Source organism: Felis catus, chromosome B1 (assembly GCF_018350175.1).
Source record: "Felis catus isolate Fca126 chromosome B1, F.catus_Fca126_mat1.0, whole genome shotgun sequence".
Taxonomy (NCBI): Eukaryota; Metazoa; Chordata; class Mammalia; order Carnivora; family Felidae; genus Felis; species Felis catus.
The window spans coordinates 17,068,651-17,088,372 of NC_058371.1; the positions used below are offsets into that span (position 1 = coordinate 17,068,651).

The 19,722-nt window shown below is 43.6% G+C and overlaps 2 protein-coding genes and 1 long non-coding RNA gene across 14 annotated transcripts in view; 2 read left to right on the top strand and 1 right to left on the bottom strand.

Moving 5' to 3' along the window:
* The window catches only part of CYP4V2 (cytochrome P450 family 4 subfamily V member 2), a 25,664-nt gene extending 20,381 nt beyond the window's left edge, over nucleotides 1-5,283 (top strand). The window contains exons 10-12 of one of the 4 annotated variants that reach the window (XR_006596295.1): nucleotides 42-221; nucleotides 1,663-2,480; nucleotides 3,939-5,283. Coding sequence is in view for 2 of the 4 variants with exons in the window: in XM_023252373.2 (XP_023108141.2) it covers nucleotides 42-221; nucleotides 1,663-1,835 (353 nt within the window). In the remaining 2 variants the exon portion in view is untranslated. Of the gene's footprint in view, nucleotides 1-41; nucleotides 222-1,595; nucleotides 3,763-3,938 lie in introns of those variants that run through there. The other 3 variants (XR_006596296.1, XM_045055236.1, XM_023252373.2) reach the window with 3 other exon arrangements.
* Nucleotides 3,436-13,906, bottom strand: LOC123384773. Its single transcript, XR_006596297.1, has 2 exons — nucleotides 13,793-13,906; nucleotides 3,436-4,044 (listed from the first exon to the last, which is right to left on the bottom strand). It is a non-coding gene; the product is annotated as an uncharacterized LOC123384773 (long non-coding RNA).
* Nucleotides 3,974-19,722, top strand: part of KLKB1 (kallikrein B1) — a 33,585-nt gene continuing 17,836 nt past the window's right edge. For 4 of the 9 annotated variants that reach the window (XM_045055230.1, XM_045055231.1, XM_045055235.1 and 1 more), the window contains exons 1-5: nucleotides 3,974-4,108; nucleotides 8,870-8,957; nucleotides 11,386-11,444; nucleotides 15,870-16,032; nucleotides 17,260-17,366. In XM_045055230.1, coding sequence (XP_044911165.1) covers nucleotides 8,917-8,957; nucleotides 11,386-11,444; nucleotides 15,870-16,032; nucleotides 17,260-17,366 — 370 coding nt within the window. In that variant the 5' untranslated portion in view covers nucleotides 3,974-4,108; nucleotides 8,870-8,916. Of the gene's footprint in view, nucleotides 4,109-8,869; nucleotides 8,958-10,643; nucleotides 10,759-11,385; nucleotides 11,445-13,895; nucleotides 14,033-15,869; nucleotides 16,033-17,259; nucleotides 17,367-19,722 lie in introns of those variants that run through there. The other 5 variants (XM_019828262.3, XM_019828263.3, XM_045055233.1 and 2 more) reach the window with 5 other exon arrangements.

Consider the following 19,722-nt stretch of genomic DNA (forward strand, 5'->3'; position numbering starts at 1 on the left):
TCTTGCTCCATTCTAATGGCATATTGCCTATTTCTTGACAGCGGGTTACAAAATTGTGAAAGGCGCTCAAGCAATCATCGTTCCCTATGCACTGCATAGAGATCCAAGATACTTCCCAAATCCTGAGGAATTCCAGCCAGAACGGTTCTTTCCCGAGAATTCGCAAGGACGCCACCCATTCGCATATGTGCCTTTCTCTGCTGGACCCAGAAACTGTATAGGTTTGTATCCATCGGAATTGGTTTGATCTTTCCAGCCCATTTGGTAGTGGGTTTCTCAGAATACTTTCTTTTTCTTTTTTAAATTTTTTAACGTTTATTTATTTTTGAGAGAGAGAACACACACGCAAGTGGGGGAGGGGCAGAGAGGGAGACACAGAATCTGAAGCAGGCTCCAGGCTCTGAGCTGTCAGCACAGAGTCCAACATGGGGCTCGAACCCACAGACTGCGAGATCGTGACCCGAGCTGAAGTCGGACGCTCAACCGACTGAGCCACCCAGGCACCCCCTCACAATAATTTCTTTGAGATGTCATGTCTCCTGGGCTACGGTCTCTTAAAAATTGGTTTCTTTTTTCTTCCACTTCACTCTACATTATTGTCTCGAAAAAGATTGTCGTAAAGTAGAATAGTTTGCTAGGGCCACCATAACAAAGTACTCCCAACTGGGTGGCTTCAACAACAGATACTCATTTTCTCATATTCTGGAGGCTGCAAGTCTGAAATTGAGATATCAACAAGGTTGGTTTCTTCAGAGATCATTCTAAACCTTGGCTTATAGATGGTCGTCTTCTCCCGTATCTTCCTGTATCTTCCCGGTCTTTCCTGTGTGTGTCGTATCCTGATCTCTTCTTTGTATGAAAACATTAGTCAGATTGGATTAGGGTCCATCCATATGAGCTCATTTTAAGTTAATTAGGCTCTGTAAATACTCTGTCTGCAAACACAGTCACATTCTGAGGTACAGGGTGGGGTAGGGCTTCAACATACAAATTTACCGGGACAGAATTCAGTTCATAACATACAGCACAATCAGTTTCATGGTAGAGTTTTAAAATACTGTAGATTTGGGGTCCATGTTGGATGTATTTTACATGGTAGAAAATGTATTTGTAGCAGTTTTATTTAACCTAATATCTACGTTTGTTGCTTTCAAGAATCGCATTTGGCAAAACAGAAGCAAAGACTGTTTACCATATGGCCAGCTGAAGTACTTAAAGAAAATGGATGCGCATCACCATGCATTATACACACTTTGGCTTTAGGATCTCTAGCATTTTATGAGGATGTAAATGCAGGTGTTAGTAAAATGAGGTCAGATTTAAATGGATGAATCTGAAGCCTATCTGGTGACTCTGTAGTAAATTAAATTGAAGGCCCAATAAGCCATCTACAGTAGTGATTCCCATGCTTCAATGGCCCTAGAATTCATCTGGGATTACTGCTAAAATACAGATACGTGCCCCACCCCAGCTATTGGGCGGCACTGGGTAGGGGCGGGGAAGGGGGCTTAAGAATCTTCATTTTTAACCAACATCTCAAGTAACTCTGCTTCTCCTTATTGTGAAAGTATAAAATTGCTTGCTTCCTCTAATAGGACCAGTGATTCCTCACCTTCGAGATCTATGTATATTTAAAGTAACGCCATTTGCATTAACTTGAAGGTCAAAAATTTGCCACAATGGAAGAAAAGGTCGTTCTCTCCTGCATCCTGAGACATTTTTGGGTAGAATCCAACCAGAAAAGAGAAGAACTTGGTCTGGCGGGAGAGCTGATTCTTCGTCCCACGAGTGGCATCTGGATCAAGCTGACGAGGAGAAACGGAGATGCGTCCTAACCATAGTCCTTGGCTGTGCCCTTGTCACGTGAACGGTCTTTCTTGAAGGGAACTGGATTTACCATTTCTAGATCTGGGTTCAATACTCTGAGTCCCTAGACCTATTTTTTTTCTTGTCCCCACTTCTGTTGGGATCAAGCGCCCCAAAGAGTTTTTATATTTGCATCACGACCATAGGTCTTAGCCCTGGTCTCGATCCCCAAAGTAGAGTTAACCAGTGACGACACCCAAGTAAACATATGATAGGTTTCTCAGCAGAGGGATCCACAGGCCAATTCAATTCAATTGGCACACCGAAAGAATATAATTTAATTGAGATTCCAGAATTTTTTAAAGGTATTCTTACTGACTGGGGAACATGTATATGCATGTATACATATGCATTTAATTTGAAAAGGGTGGGTAATTAAGTACTTAGACCTAAGAAGCTCAAGTTTTAAAATTATATGAGTGACATCAAATATGAGAAGAAGAATTATTATGGCACTTTTCAGATTATATTGCCTGGACTTGATAATTTTTAAGTTGACTCATGAGTTCTGTTCCTGTTTCCCTTTTGACCAGGTGCCGATAGCCGTGACTTCATTATCCATAGCATCACAACTAGCCTTATATATCATACACAGTTGGGAAAGACTCCTCTCGGTAATTTCCAATCCCCTACAGTGCCTCAGAGGTTTGAGTAATGGCTCTTGGGGCTGGGAGGACCTGAGAACTTAACTAGTTATACTCCCTTTTATTCGAAGCGTCTGAAATCAGTGAGAAGGTAAGTTTCTGCCCAGAGTCACGCCGCTGGTGGGTGACAGGGCTAGAAACGGAGGTCTGTGCATCTCTCCATTCCCACCGTGATAGACTGCGCTGTGTTATGCTCTTATTTGATGGAACTCAGGTCTGTAGCTAGATGTGTCCTTAGAACACAGCTTTTTCTGCCTCCGATTTTGGGATATTTCTTCTAGAGCTCTTCCATCATTAAAGGGAAAGAGAAGCCACCCATCTGTATTTAGTAACTCAGGAATATCTCACTTGGTTTAGGGTTAGACTTCCAGTAAATTCAGTCCTCCGGAACATACCTACCCAGCTGATAACTGACATTCTCTGAGTTCTAATTCCGTAGGCAATATCTGTATCCCCTCAGTCAGTGCCTGTAAAAAGTGACTTTTAATGAACATAGTATCATTGTTGCTTCAGTTTTCCCAAGGCAATAGCAGATAGAAGCAACAGAGGAAGAGGATGGAATTTCTCTTCTTCAATGGCTGTCCCAGGGAGAGATTGCAAACCAAAGCCATTTGCAAGCGCTTCAGGCTGAGTCATTTAGGGCAGGGTCAGCAGCTCTACCCACTTTACTATCCCAGGGAACCCCAGTGCGGACAACCCAGTGGCTTAGTTGATGAGAAAAAGTCAAAGAAGTATATGATACAGTTGAAAAAGGTTCATAGCATATGCTTAACTTTGTTAGCTAGAAAGTGGATGTATGTAGAAAATCTTATTTCCAGATGACTATGGATAATCAAAGTTTTATTCATGGAAATTAGTATTATTTCTCAATTGTATGCATTTAGATTGAAAACTTGCTTCTTTCTCTTTTTCTCTTCCTCCCTCCCTCTCTCTCTCTCTCTCTCTCTCTCTCTCTCTCTCTCTCTCTCTCTCTCTCTCTCTTTCAGTGGCCCTGCCCTGGATGTGACATTAAAGCAAAACATTGCTTAATGTTACCTTTTGGCCTGAGATCTTCATGTAGCTCCAGAATTTGTTATTTGTGTTTTAATTGAAAACTCTCGTAACCATGTTAGAGGGAGAATGGACTGTATATCAAAATGCAGACGCTGATTTTTTTTTAAATAAGAGAATAATCAAGTATCTATGACCCTATTACTCGTCTAACTGCTGCTTGAAAGAGGTATCTCAAGAAAAATAAATTACATTTTAATCATGGGTGCTATATTTTATTCTGAGAATTGATGTTCTCTTGGAATATAGATAGCTTTAAAGGACACATTAGCGGGTGACTGATTGGTAATGAGTAATAAAGGAAATCGCACTTTTGAACTGGTATCATCACTGCTACGCAGACGTTCCAACAAAATGTTCCTTGTGCCCTCGTCATAGACTGATGCTGAGTTTTCCTGAGTCTGAAGAATTAACTGGACACGAAGCAGAGATCCCAGCACAGTTTGCTCGGCTGATAGCAGCAAGTGAAATCTCCTAGAGGGGCCTGGGAATCAGCAAAACCACAAGCATCATTGGAACCCAGCATTGCAGGCTGGAAACCTCTCCAGGTGACGGGCTAGTGAACTGATTGATGCTGTGTTCATTGTCACAGACAACAAAAGAATGTCAGTTTCTGGACCAAACGACCTGTCTTACAACGAAAGAGGTGCTGCCTGTGCGGCACGCGTGCGCGCGCGCGCACACACACACACACACACACACACACTGTATCTAGAAGATCAAAACATTTGCTTTTCAGCATCTAAAGGGGTGCTGGTAGGAACATGACAAATTTTTGAGTCTGCCTAGAAACCTCCCTCCTTTTTTTAGGAACAGTACCCCCTTTATCTTTGAAACTGTCCCATGATCAATACCTCCCCCAATTTTCTTCTGTTTCTCACCTTTTTGCTTCCCCAACATATCTACACACTGTAAATATACAGTTCTCGTTGATGACGCCATGTTCTCAGGCAATCTCACCGTCTTAAGTGGACTGACCCAAGCAGGGTCCGCTCAGATTCTCCCCTTGGGAATCGGTGGAGGTTTCGGGTTGTGAGACTGGGGATCAGTTGGCAGTTGAAGCTCTGGGAAGAAGGTGCAGGGGAGAGAAGATGCACAGAAAAGAAACGGAGAGAATCCTGGAGGCTCTGAGTCCCACATTCCCGGGGATGGGCAAGTTCAGCTACACGCCCGCCCTGTGCACTGTTCAATTGTTCACCTGCACGCTGGAGCCCAGGCGCCAGGCTATTGCCATTTTGTTTAGGTTGCTCGTCTTTCATTTCTAACCCAAAGCCGGTTAGTGTTTGTGAGCTCAGCTGCAGGAAGGAGAAAGGTGCTCTATTCTTCGGACGTGATCTTCTGTCCTCATCCTCTTTCCTTTGTGCTGTTCACTCCTTCTCCTCCAGGCTGGATAACCTCAGCCGATAACATATGTCTGCTAGTCATTGAAATGTGATAGAATTTTTAAAAATTAAGATTTAATTGACATGATATTAGTTGCAGGTGTATAACAGTGGTTTGATATTTGTATGTGTACGAAGTGAAAAATGCAATAGCGTTTGAGGAAATGCAGAGTTCCCATCGTTTCTAGATGGTAGGAACATTAAAAGTCCCCTGCTTTATCTTAGAACAAATTGGGATTAGCCTAACACAAGGGTCTAGTTTCTTAGCCCCATCCTGATGTATTGCCCAGGCTAATTTGTCTTTTTTTTTTCTTGCTTTCATTAAACCAGATTCACCCCCATTTTCCTTCTGGCTAGCTGTATTCCAAATTCCAGGGATAAATCTCTCACCCGTGATTACTACGAAAGGACTGTGTATTCTCTCCTCTGCTTCTTGTCCAGAAATTCGCCAAATGGGTTCTTTCTTTGGGCCTTTTGCACTGAATTCAGTCTCTCAACTAACTCCCAGCCTGTAGCTGTCCCTACTCCTGCTCTCATGCTCCTAGGAGATAACTCCTTGGCACTTTCTTTTTCCGTCTCGTCACTTTCTCCTCTTACCCAGCATTTTCTTGTTGTTGTAGTGGACAGTGGACGTGAACTCCTTCCTATCTTTCCTGGTATTAGTCAATGTAGGTCTCTTGGAAATAGAGGAGATGCTCAAACTCCTATATAAAAAACATAGGACTGGGGCGCCTGGGTGGCGCAGTCGGTTAAGCGTCCGACTTCAGCCAGGTCACGATCTCGCGGTCCGTGAGTTCGAGCCCCGCGTCGGGCTCTGGGCTGATGGCTCGGAGCCTGGAGCCTGTTTCCGATTCTGTGTCTCCCTCTCTCTCTGCCCCTCCCCCGTTCATACTCTGTCTCTCTCTGTCCCAAATAAATAAATAAACGTTGAAAAAAAAATTAAAAAAAAAACATAGGACAGCCTTTTCCTCAAAAGAAAAAATCATTAGTGTATTTAGACATTATTTATCTTATTTCTAGAATGTTTTATTTTTAAATACTGTATATCATTTAAATCTATATGTTTTAGTTGAATAGTAAAGGGTGTGCTGGCACAGGAATCTTCTCCCAGGATGCAGGCCTAACTCCTTGATCCTATTGTTTGTACTCTTGGTCTCTTTTTTTGTTCAGGTCTGAAGTTTTATTCTTATGGACATAGAGTGAATTAAAACTTTTCGGGGCGCCTGGGTGGCTCAGTCGGTTGGGCGTCCGACTTCGGCTCAGGTCATGATCTCACAGCTCGTGAGTTCGAGCCCCATGTCGGGCTCTGTGCTGACAGCTCAGAGCCTGGAGCCTGCTTCGGATTCTGTGTCTCCCTCTCTCTCTCTATCCTCCTCCGCTCATGCTCTGTCTCTCTCTGTCTCAAAACTAAATAAACATAAAAAAAAATTAAAACTTTGAATCCGCTCAGGCACAACTAATTGTTTTCATGTGGCCACAGCTCCGCAAGCCTGTGACGGTGCTTCTGGGTTCACGGCCTCCTGTGCCTTCATAATTAATTGTTACTCGGTTGGTAACGCTCGACGATGTTGTATCTACTGTTGATCCGTTACCACCAGAAACAAAGTTGTTGATGAAAGCCGAGGGTGGCAGTGTCTCCTCCTGAGCAATTGGATGGAGCCTCAAGAGGGCACCTGCTCCCCACAGGGGACATTCACAGGGTTAGAGCCAGTCTGCCTCTTAGTCCAATGATTGTCAGTGTTATCAGTGACCAGCAGCTCAACTTTGCTTACAAGAGTGACAGTGACTCTCGTACGTGACTTAGATGGTCCACAACTGTGGGTAAAAGGACCACCCTGTCCTCAACTGTTTTTTTCTTTCTCTCTTTTCTTTCTTTTTTCTTTTTCTTTCTTTCTTCTTTCCTTCTCTTCCCTTCCTGCCCCCTCTCTTTCTTTTCCCTCCTTCCTTCCTCTCTTTCTCTTTCTCCCTTCCTCCCTCCCCTCCCCTCCCGTCGCCTCCCCTCCCCATCTTTCGCCTCCTCTCCCCTTCCTCCCTCCCCCCTTTCTTTACCTCCCTTCTTTCCTCTCTCTCCCACCTTCCCTCCCTCCCTTCCTTCTTTCCTTCCTTCTTTTAAAAACATTTAATTTCTTATTTATTCGCCACTTCACTCTCTCCTTCAATAATTGCCTGCCAAGAACTCCTCAGGGCTCCGGAGCTAGAGACCCAAGCCTAACAGCAAGGTGGGAGCTGGTGTGCCGCAGAAACACAACATAAAAATGAGCAAATGGGTAGCACGATGTCAGCTAGTGGTAGATGCTAGGAAGAAAAAGAAGCATAGTAAAGACCCAGGACGGATAGAAGATCTCTTTTTAAATGAGATGCTGAAGGATGGCCTCTCCTGTTTGCTACTGCCCCCTTTCCTCTTCCGGATCCCTTACAAAGAGCAGATTACTCTCCCCTTACAGCTGAAGTCTCACCACAGGGGCAGTCACAGCAGTTCTGTTAAATTATTTATTTTGTAATTTATTCTGTTCCTATATCTTTTACTTACGTATGTGTTTATAATAATAGTACTACATGTGTAAAACACTATCTCACTGAAGTGCACTGGGAAGGACAGAGCCTAAAGTTGGGCCCTTCTCAGGGACACTTAATGCCACAGCGATGCGGACCGCAGAAATCTCTCAGGCGTCCAAGGTGCACCTCCCAAGACCTTTCTCAGCTCTCAGTGAACTGAGATTCTTACTGAGCTGCACAATGTAGCTTTTGTTCATCTGCCTCTTTCCTGGTCAGCCCTTCTCCTGGCCCCACAACAGCTTCATGAGAAATTCAAGGCTTTTCTCTTAAAAAAAAAAAAAAAAGTGGGGGGGGGGGACTTCTGGGTGGCTCAGTTAAGCTTCTGACTTTGCCTGGGTTTATGATCTCGGGGTCTGCAAGTTCCAGCCCTGCATCAGGGCTCTGTGCTGACAGCTCAGAGCCTGGAGCCTGCTTCAAATTCTGTCTCCCTCTCTCGCTCTCCCCCTGCTTGTCCTCTGTCTCTCTCTCTCTCTCTCTTAAAAATGAACAAACACTAAAAAAAATTAAAAAACAAAACAAAACCCAGGTTCTCTGAAAGCTCCCAGGGCAGATCACCACCCTGTCTCCAGCCCAGCCTCCCATCCAGCACCCTGTGCTCCACTAGGGACTCTCCTCCATTCCCCTCTCCCCAAAGTGTCCCGCTGCAAACCCCCCCTCTCTCCAAGCCACTTTCACTTCAGATAAATAAACCTATATTAGTGTCCTTTTGCCATGTGACAACTGACTGCGATCTTAGCAGTTTAAAACAACCCTAACGTATCCTTCTGTGTTCTGTGGGTCAGTACGTGGGCTTAGCTGGGTTCCCTGTTTCGTGTCTCACAAGCCCCAAACCACGGTGTGGGTGTTGTGGGAAGAATCCTCTATCAAGGTCATTACACATTTGTTGGAAGTAGTAGAGGCCACTCTGGGGTCCTTGCCGCAGGCCCCATCGGTGGCAAAGCCAACGAAGTCCCTCTCGCCCTTGGTGTCTGCCTTCTCCTTAGGCTAACCGCAGAAGCAAGCTCTGCTTTTAAAGAGCCTCCGTGATGGGATTAGGCCCCCGCATCATCTCCGTTTTGATCAGCCCCAAATCAACTGTTCAGCAATCCTAATTACACCTGCAAAATTGCAGGTGTCACGCAACGCAACGTCATCGGGGACAGACAGGGCGTCTCCTCCTGCGTTCGGTCCCCGGGATTAGACTGGGAAATCCTGGGGGACATTTTAGAATTCGGCCCCTCTTCGAGTTATTTCTCATTTGGTTCTTCCAAGAAGAAATTTTTGAGTTTTCTTGCCTTGCTGGAGCATGACTTGCGTTTTGCTGTAAGGGATATTAAAATGGAACACCGAAGTCGACGCGAGTAGGTTAAAACCTGTAATCGCACCTTTTAGGGAGACAACCTCTGAGGGGTTCTGCTGTGCTTTGGAGGCAAAGGTGGATGTGTTCCACTGGTCGTTTGTCTGCTGAGGCTGGTAACAGGTGAGATCCCCCATTTAAATTCTTTTATACTGCACGGGGTAAAGAACATTCCTTTCTGTTGACGGCTGGTGTGCTAGTTAATGCCCCGAATCTACAAGGCAGCACAGCATGCATATTTGAAATATGCCACTTCGGTACAGCCAGAAAATATTTTACCGGCAACATTATGCTACATTTTGAAGAAACACGGCTCTGCGCTGCAGTAATATGCATAAAATATTTACATAAGGCTCAACTCCCTAAAAATCGGATTTGCTAGCCAGAATGATGTACTGTAACTTGGAGGGTTGGAAGACAAAGGAGATTTAGTGGGCAAGTGATTCTGGTCTTTAGGCAGTTTAAAAAGCACACAAAAAAGAATAAATTATTTTATGTAGATCGAGTAGGTAAATCTAGGACTGAAGGAGAGGTTGCAAAGAAGGTATATCTCCGTATACAAGGAGAATTTTTATTAAATGTAAGAATAAAATAGAACTCCCTGAGCAGGAGCAGACGTCTGGGAAAAGCAGTATGTTTTGTTTTGTTTTTCCCCAGATGAGGCATCCTGACAGGGAAGTCTAAACTCTGCCACGAGTGCTTTTTTTTTTTTAATTTTTTTTTCAACGTTTTTTATTTATTTTTGGGACAGAGAGAGAGACAGAGCGTGAACGGGGGAGGGGCAGAGAGAGAGGGAGACACAGAATCGGAAACAGGCTCCAGGCTCCGAGCCATCAGCCCAGAGCCTGACGCGGGGCTCGAACTCCCGGACCGCGAGATCGTGACCTGGCCGAAGTCGGACGCCTAACCGACTGCGCCACCCAGGCGCCCCTGCCATGCGAGTGCTTTATAGCAGGTTTCAGATTACTTTATCTGAAAAGGACCAGAGAGTAAATCTTTTTCTGCTTGCAGGCCGTGCTGTTGGACACAATTACTTAACTCTGTAGTTGTAGGGTAAAAGCAAGCACAGTCAATACATGAATGAATGGGTGTGGCTGTGTTCCAATAAAACTTTATTTATAAAAACAGGCACTGGGGGGCGCCTGGGGGACGCCTAGAGGACTCCCCCAGTCAGTTAAACGTCCATCTCCTGATTCGTGAGTTCGAGCCCCACGTGGGGCTCTGTGCTGACAGCTGGGAGCCTGGAGCCTGCTTGGGATTCTGTGTCTCCCTCTCCTTCTGCCCCTCCCCCGCTCACGCTCTCTCTCTCAAACATAAATAAACATTAAAAAAAAACCACAAAAAGCAAAACACAGGCACTGGGCCAGATTTGGTCTGTGAACCGTGGTTTGTCAGCTCCCGCTATATCTCGTTTCCTGAATCGGGTAGAAGGACCTAATCGTCTACCAATTCCCTTCCATACTCAAAACTTCAGTGTTACTACTTTGCACGCTTCTTTGACTAGAGTTTGGAAAAGCGTAGATATCATTTGCCCAAAGATCCTTCCAGAAGGAGCTATGCATCCCTTAGTCAGCTGTCATCCAGGTCACTGTGATGGAAAAAATTCAGTTAGGTGAGATTTAGGCTGCATGACTCCAGATAACTGGGGTTGTTAGGAACATTTCTGAAAATGGAAGTCTGTGCATGCATAGGGTGGCCCTAACATGAAATAGTTAACATATTAGATAGCTGAACACAGGAAATGGATGTTCATAGAATATGTTGACAGGGCAAAAAGTTGGAACTGTTGGCCAAAAACCAAAGTCAATATTGGAGCCAAGCAAATACTGCCGGCCGTGCTCCATTAGGAGGCCTTGAACCACCCATTTTTAAGTGGCGAGAGACATCCTCACCTCCAGAACCACGGAAGCAATTTCGCTTTCAGGTAGAGAATTTCTATTATTATGATTGCTTCCAAATAATTTGTGTGTGTGTGTGTGTGTGTGTGTGTGTGTGTGTGTATTTTTAATTAAGCGTATAAGCATATTTCTACTTTGAGAAGAAGCTCTCAGTATATGTTGTAATTTCCAGCCTATTTAGTGAGTGTAGAAGAAACTCGATGTTCTTATACATGAAACCTTTTAGTCTCAGGCCATTTTAAAAGCAAAGAGAATATTGACAGCTTTAAAATTTAAATGAGTTTGATCATGTTGAGTGAGTGCTTTTCTTTACGTAGGGACTCTGGGCCGACATTATTGCCATTATTTACAATAATTTTCCTCTTGCTCCAATCAAGAGGTTTCCTTCCACCAACTCCCTTTCGGTAATTATCAGCCACATAGGTGGCAAGTGAGGGACAAACACAGCGGTAGTCTAGAGGTCTCAGTGGGAATCTTGTGCGAAGTCCCCGGCATTAAATATACAGAAAGCTCCTGTTCCCTGTACTGGTCATTATGTGCTTAGATTTGCAAGGCAGACATTGATAAGAAAATCTCTATCACCGTAAATTAGGCTTCATGTCAACTATGATCTGTAACCAGCAGGATGATGCCTGTGTTGCTTTCTCTTTTAGGATGATTTCATTCAGGCAAGGTGCTTACTTCACTTGCTTGTTTGCTACTGTTTCCTGTGGTGAGTGGATTATCTCTAAGACCTAAGGTTGTGTGTGGGAAAGGAGTAGTTAACAAGAATGCCAGCCCCAGCGAAAGCCACTGAACATACAGCTTCGGGAGGGAGGCAGACCCCAAAAGTCAGGACACAAATCCTTTTAATATTCAGAGGCAACTGCTACTTTTCAGATGCAATGCCTTAGACACATGGGCGCTGGGGAGCCCAGAAGGGAGAATGTCTTTGGGCCTGTGTTAACAGAAACTTCTATTTGTAAATGGCTCTCTACAAAGCAGGTCTTAAACACTCAGCCCCCAATTTGTATTATTACCATATTCTACAAATCAGCTTGATCTAAATATTCAGGCTAGGCATTTTGTAGGGTCTGGGTCCGACCCAAGTCGTGTCCTAAGTCCCCGGTGCGTATTTGTACTCTTTCAGGCCACTGGGGAACTACTTCAGAAATGGAAGTATTGGGTTTAAATTTAAATTAGTAAATCATCCATTTGAGTAGTTCTGGTTTCAGTATCGGGTTTTGAACTTGTTTCCCTTGCTCTCCATTCCATTAAATGTTCAGGGAATACAGATGATTCTGGACACTGTTTATCATTCATTGTATTTGTAAAGGAATATAATTTCTTCAGGAAGAAGCTGACCCCCCCCCCCAAATGGAAATCTGCCCCCATGTCTAATTGCTTTTACCATGATCATTACCATATACAAATCCACTGAATACTGAGGAGTAAGAAGCCAGAGATGCCATGGACTATGGCCACTTCAATTTTATCTTTTTGGCAAAAAAATTATTCTAGGAAAATTAGAGGTGCAGGTAAGCAGCAAACGAGAAAGCGCACATTGTCTGAAGTCCTACGTTACAGAAATGGCCACTGTTAAAAATCTTTTTCAGTCCTTGAGATATTTTTCTACACATGTCTATACCTTTAACGAAGATGTTATTAATTATAGATACTTTTTTATAACTTACCTTTCCATTTATAGCTATCTTTTTATATACATGACATTTTTGCAGCCTAGTAATCTTCCTTACTCGTGGTATTTTTGTATGCACATGCTTATACACATTCAGTTATTTCTGTAGAACAACATTTTGGAAATAAGCAATGTTAGGTACGAGGGTGTGTGAATATTTTAGAAGGTTTTGTGATATACGTAATGGAATTATCTTTCACAAGGGTGACTCTCCAGTTAGCCGTCTCCACCAGCAGATAAGAGTAATCACATACCCCAATTAGGTCAACTCCAGTAGTGAACCATTGTTTTGTGACTGGACATATAGTCACCTTTCTGGAAACAGTATCCTAATTTGTTTCTGGGAAACTTCTGCCTCCAAGTTTGGGTCTATGAACTTGTGACCCAGGCAGGCCTGGACCAGTAAGTAGGTCTACACATCCTGCTAGCTACAGTGACCTGACGAGAGCCAAAGCCCTAGAGCAAGACCTTTGCTTACACTTCTAGAAATAAGAGTTTTCTTCTTATTATTTCCAATTGGACTTGAACCACTGGGGAACACAAAGGCCTGGGCTTCTGGTACCACCTTGTCACTATGTGGAGCTTGAGAGCGACAGCAAAGCCATGGAACAGAGCACACGTATGAAGGGGAATTGTACCTTGATGGGATCAGCCAAGGACGCTGTTCGGTTACTCCTGAAGCCAAATCCACCATGGACTCGGCTTCTGGACCAATACATTTAATTTATACTGAGTCCCATTGAGCTAGGTTTTTCATCATTTGGAGCCAAAATCAGCACATCAACACTGGGAACTTAGACAATTAAATTTTTTTGCTAAGCTGGTGAGTAAAATGGCATCTGTTGTTTTAACTTGCCTAATCTTTATGATCCTTACCATTTTTCCATATACTATTTATGTTTCTTTTGTAAATTACCTCCTCATTTCCTTTGCCCAATTTTTTATTTTTTTATTTTATTTTTTTTTTTCAACGTTTATTTATTTTTGGGACAGAGACAGAGCATGAACGGGGGAGGGGCAGAGAGAGAGGGAGACACAGAATCGGAAACAGGCTCCAGGCTCCGAGCCATCAGCCCAGAGCCCGATGCGGAGCTCGAACTCCCGGACCGCGAGATCGTGACCTGGCTGAAGTCGGACGCTTAACCGACTGCGCCACCCAGGCGCCCCTCCTTTGCCCAATTTTTAAAAAATACGGTATTTTTCTTCTCATTGATGATGCGTTTTTTTTTTTTTTTTTAACAAGACCAAATAACCCGCTGGAAGTCCATGGACACAGGGGACAGCGTGACATAGTTTACGTTATGGGATAACTTGCGTAACTGCTTTAAAACTCTAAAACACGATACAAACAAGCCTATCACCGTTATCATCATCATCCTTACCAATTTTTGAGGATAAGCAAGAACACCTGTTAGAACTTTCCCCCCAGTCTGCTCCAATGTTGGTCGGTTTCCAGTTGCACCTTCCCATCAGCCGAGTCACGTGGCCGAATGGGAACTCCCAGGCTGGCACAGGCCGTTGTTCGCATGCACGTTTGTGCGCCGCGAAGGGGGAGGATGGCCGCTTGATAACTGCGCATCAGCCACGTGCACCAGTTGCCTGAAACACAGGTCACTTTGCAGGTAACACTGTCACCGGACTGGCTGCTCAGTGTTTTGGGTGTCTCTGAAATCTGGGGGCCTGTACGCTTGGCAACTTGCATTCCCATAAGCTTCCACCTGAAGAGATGTCTGCTTTTTCTAAATATAAAACTTGCCCAAGGGATAGTCATCTTAGCCACACCACCGAGCGGAAGAGAAGTGAGACGCGATCTTGCCGGGTTAGGTCATCGCAATAGAGCTCAGGGCCAGAATCCCCAGAGGGGTGGGATAGTGTAAGAGGGCATTTTAATCTTCAGTGCGTAATGAAACACATGTGTCTAAGCTGCCCATTCCCTGGAGGGCAGTAGGAAAATAGATGTCCTGGAGGATGAACAAAGTTATCATTGGCGTATCTTGTGGTTAACGGACGATTGACTGGCAAGCAAGTGTGCTATCTAGCTGGAAAAGCTTATTAAGCTGACTTTAAAACGAGCCTTTCATCAAAAATAAATAAACATTAAAAAAAGGAGGGGGGGGCCGGGTGCGCCTGGGTGGCTCAGTCAGTGAAGCTTCCAACTTCAGCTCAGGTCACGATCTCCCCGTCCATGGGTTCGAGCCCCGCGTCGGGCTCTGTGTGGCAGCTCAGAGCCTGGAGCCTGCTTCGGATTCTGTGTCTCCCTCTCTCTCTCTCTCCCCCTCCCCCCACTCTTGCTCTGCCTCTGTTCTCTCTCTTTCTCAAAAATAAACAGTAAAAAAAAGAAAGCGGGTCCTTCAAGGTAAACCCAGATTCATGCATTAAAGGTTTACTTTTAATATATGAAACAGTAGAGCAGTAAAGGTATCCCTTGATATTCTCATAACATGTGAGATGCGGCGTCCTTTTGAACAGTGACCAATTGCAGACAGCAAATAGTTCAGAATGGATTTTCAGGGTAGCATAGGCCTGCCTTTGCATTTGCTCGTAGAAACCAAGCGAATAAATGTCTCCTCTGTACGAGCCGACTAAATACCCAATGACTCGTAGTTTGCTGACATTACACTGAGATGGGGAACATTGAACATTGCATGCTGGGAAAAGGAACAGGGCTGGTAGTGAGAAGAATTCGGTTTCTCTTCCTGGACGTTCGTTAGCTACGTGGATCTTGGGCAGATGTGTACCGCTCTGAGACTCAGTTAAAGTCAGAGGCATATAATGAGGTCTGTCCCTAACTTCCCTTACAGAGCTGTTGTGAGAATCTAGCAGGAACGGTTGTTATGAAAGGGTTTTGAAAAAGAGATCATACGTTGTTGTGGGGTTTTTTTTTCCCCCATAAGTTTCATATTTGACTATGGTTGACACATAATGTTACCTTAGTTTCAGGCGTCCCACATAGTGCTTCAGCCTCTCTCTAGTTAGGCTGGGCTCAACCACAAGTCTATCTACCGTCTGTCACCATACGTACAACACTATTACAATACCATTGACTGTATTAGCTATGCTGTGCCTTTTACGCCCGTGAATTATTCATTCCGTAACTGGAAGCCTGTTGTTTTCAAGGCATGGTATTTCCATAGCATGTTAGGCAACAGGGAGAAACCAAGCTAGAATTGTATTTTCTTGGGGACAATTTATGGGAAAATTATTGTTTGATTTGATAAAAATCAACCAAGCTTTTTTATATGGAAGTACCCATCGAGTGACTCTTCAATAACACGACACCTTGTTCAAATAGCCACCTCAATATGTGTCCTTCCACCTCTCTAATGAAAGTCCTATTGTGAAGCTCTTTGGATAGTTAGTGGAGGAAGTAAGAAGGTTCACAGCACAGACGGATTTCTATCAAGATAGTTATTTGCATTCATTCCAAGTTAATGTCTCTTTTTGATGATTATACCACAGGCTGCCTGACTCAACTATATAAAAACACCTTCTTCAAAGGTGGGGACCTAACTGCCATGTATACCCCGAATGCTGAGCACTGTCAGATGATGTGCACATTTCATCCGAGGTGCTTGCTCTTCAGCTTTCTTCCTGAAAGTTCCACTAATGACACAGACAAAAGGTAAAGGCTGATATTTCATTATTGGAGAAGCCATCCATGTTTCAAACTAGAGCCAGTGATGTGCAAAAAAGGTGTAGCTATTTCAGGGTTATGTTTCCCAAATGGGGTCCGAGGGCCAGCTTCACTGGAGTCACCTAGAGCGGTTGGTTCTTACATTAGCAGAGTCTTAGGCCATAGCCTTAAACCCCAAACCGTTTGGCCTACTGAACCAGAGTGGCTTGGGCCTGGAAATACACATGCTAGAACAACTGTTGCCTTCGCCGAAAGTAGTAGAAATGAGGCATTGCCTACCCAAGGCCTCGAGGAAAATGCTTGAAAACCATTGGGTTAAGCGATTGTCTCAAGGAAGGGTCTAAAAACAGGTGAATATTTCACCTGAACAAGGAAACATACTTATTGCCTGACTCGTGATCGTGTTGGTGGATAACACGGTCTTAAGAAAATACAACAGAAGGCAAACATGTCGTTGACGATGAAGTTGAGGCATTTCCAGAGCTTGTGACCTCAGGAAAGTTCTGGACTGAAGGGGCCTGTAGTGAATGACTTTGGGCACCTGTGGTACATACATTATGTGTGCGTGGAGAGGGGCATGCGCATACGTGAAAATACATATTACTGGCATTTTGGAAAAGAGCACTGGAAAAAATAGTCACTAAAAATCTTAGGAGGTCATGCAGCCATGGTTTCATAATCATTTGCTTTCATCTTGTTCAAAATACAGAATGAACATTTCTGTGTTGCTCCATTTCCAGAAGCCTTTTATCTTAACACCATTTGAATTTAGAAACTAGAAACTAGGTAAACATCCCTTGATTCAACATGCTAAGCGTGTATAGAAAACCCAGACTGTAGGTGACAGGCATCAACTTTTCAAATAAAAAGTTGAGTTAGGTTCCAGAATCCTTGTGAAAGATTACCAAGAAGATTGACATCAAAGACAGAAGTGTTACATGGGAAAAAAATCATTACCTCTTGAATATGATTGACTTTCCGTACTTAAAAATGTTTTTTTTTTTTTTAAAGAGAAATAATGCTGAGGTTAGGTATTACAAAGCCTGTTAGATTTTATGCAATTGCCTCTAAGAATGTTCTTTCTAGCAAGCGTCAGGGAAGCTCTATTATTTTCCTTATTCCTGGCCACGTTTATTAGTGTATAGAAAACGTTAGACATCTCACCAGTGTGTGTTTAGTATTCTACTCTCTAACTGACAGTACTTTTAAAAACAGGTTTGGTTGCTTCTTGAAAGACAGTGTTACGGGAACCCTGCCAAAAATGTCATGGGCAAATACAATTTCTGGACACTCCTTAAAGCAATGCGGCCATCAAATAAGTGGTAAGCTCTTGATTTCTTGATTTCTTATTTGAATGAGTAAGGGGTTCACCTTAAAATAGCGTCTGTTCAATCTCTGTACTGCCTTGGACTTTTGGGAGGGAGTACTCAGAAGGATAACAGAGATGGGGCACTGTTCTGGATGTGTCCTCCCTCTTGGCTTTACCAGTTACGTGCTTAAGGAGCCTCTATTCTTTACGAGGTTAGCCCTACAGTATAAGATTTGCAGAAAGTGAACCACATTCAAATAATTGCCTCCTTCCCCCACCTCCAGTTGCAGATAAGGCTCTTTAAGAGAACACGGAGAGTGTCTCTATTCCCGTATTACTTGAGATAATTTGTGCCCCAGTGGTTCTCAATAGTTCTCAACCAGGGGTGACTTTGTCCTTCCTCCATGGGACATTTGTCACAACGTGGGGGGATGCTACTGGCATCTATTGGACGGAGGTCAGAGATGCTGCTAAAGATTCCACATAGGGAAACCCCCTATGACAAAGATTTTCTGGTCCAAAATGTCAATAATGCAGAGGTTACAAAACCCCATTACGCCCCCAACCTGAAGGCCTGGGCTCTGTAAACCTTGCTAATAAGAATAATACCTCCAGGGTACCTGGGTAGCTCAGTCGGTTAAGCGTCCGATTCTTGATTTCTGCTCAGGTCATGATTTCTGCTCCAGTCATGATCTTGTGGTTTGTGGGTTCAAGCCCCACATCAGGCTCTATACTGATGGTGTGGAGCCTGCTTGGGATTCTCTCTCTCTCTCTCTCTCTCTCTCTCTCTCTCTCTCTCTCATCCTCTCTACCTCTCTCTCTCCTCCTCCCACTTGCTCATGTATGTGTGCTCTCTCTCTCTTTCTCAAAATAAATAAAGAAACTTAAAAAAAAAAAAGAATAAGACTTCTTAAAAAAAAATGTGAGGACTAAGAGGCCGGGAAATTTAAATTCTAACACTTATTGCTACTAATGTCTTGTGAAACATTTCCAACCCTATCCTAATTTAAGGCAAATGAACCATTTGCCTGACATCGCTGATCTGAAAGTGAAAGGTACAGAAAAGAATCTCTCAATTGATGGGCTGGCAGAACCTTCAGATAACCATGTTGTGACTATGTATCACTGCTGTTTTACCTTTACTGCTTACAGTTAATTCTGTACTTTCATATTTCAGGTGTTTTAAAGTTTTTAAAAATTTTTTTAAATGTTTACTTACTTTTGAGAGACAGAGAGACAGAGAGACAGAGCATGAGCAGGGGAGGGGCAGAGAGAGAGGGAGACACAGACTCCCAAGCAGGCTCCAGGGTCTGAGCTACTAGTACAGAGCCCGAGGTGGGGCTGGAATGCATGAACGGTGAGATCATGACCTGAGCCGAAGTTGGAGGCTTAACTGACTGAGCCACCCAGGGGCCCGTAAAGTTTTTGGGTTTTTTTTTTATCCTTCCTTCCCCAGTTACCACCAACCACTCCCTCAATACTCATGCATATGCATCCGCAGTTTGTATAGTATCCAGTCTTTCGTTATAAACATGGGGATCTGACTTAGCCAATGTGTAGCTTACCTGAGGACGAGTACCTCTCCCATTTTATAAGATCAAATTTATGTCCTCATACAACTTAATGTAAATTATTCAATTAAGCATTATTTTTCATTATGTTATCATAATAAAATTTAAAGAACAATATTTTGCTTTTCTCAATAACTAGTAGTCATTGTTAATTTTTTCCCAAACTTAGTCTTATAGAACTTGATTTAATGTTCCCTTCTAACTCTCCCCGAGTATCTCAAATTAAAGTGAATAATTGCTCCCAAGGACATAAAGTCCCTAAGCTCAGGACCAATTTTCATTTAAAACAGTTATTGGTAGATTTATAGCTTTCAATTGATCATAAAGAAAAGTTTTAGTTTGCAATTAACCCATTCCAACTCAGTGAGTTTCTTTTCTCATGCGCACCAGAACTGGAAAGAGACTTCGTTTCTAGAATCTACAGACTCTTGTGTGCGTGAATCACTGTGGATTATCTACTGCTCCACCCACCTCCATATATTGTTTTCCTACTAGTTTGTACATTTTCTGTCTTTCCCACCATTAAATGTAGTTTTATGCCTTTTTTCACCATCCCCCTGAGGAGTGGAACATTACATCCAATACATTATGGTTTATACTGCTGGTTTCTTTATCCAAGGTTCTAACTAATGTATTTGAGCGCTTTAAAAAAAAAGGCCTAAGGGCGCCTGGGTGGCTCAGTCAATTGAGTGGCCGACTTCGGCTCGGGTCATGATCTCACAGGTTCGTGGGTTTGAGCCCTGTGTCGGGCTCTGTGCTGACAGCTCAGAGCCTAGGGCCTGCTTCGGATTGTGTATC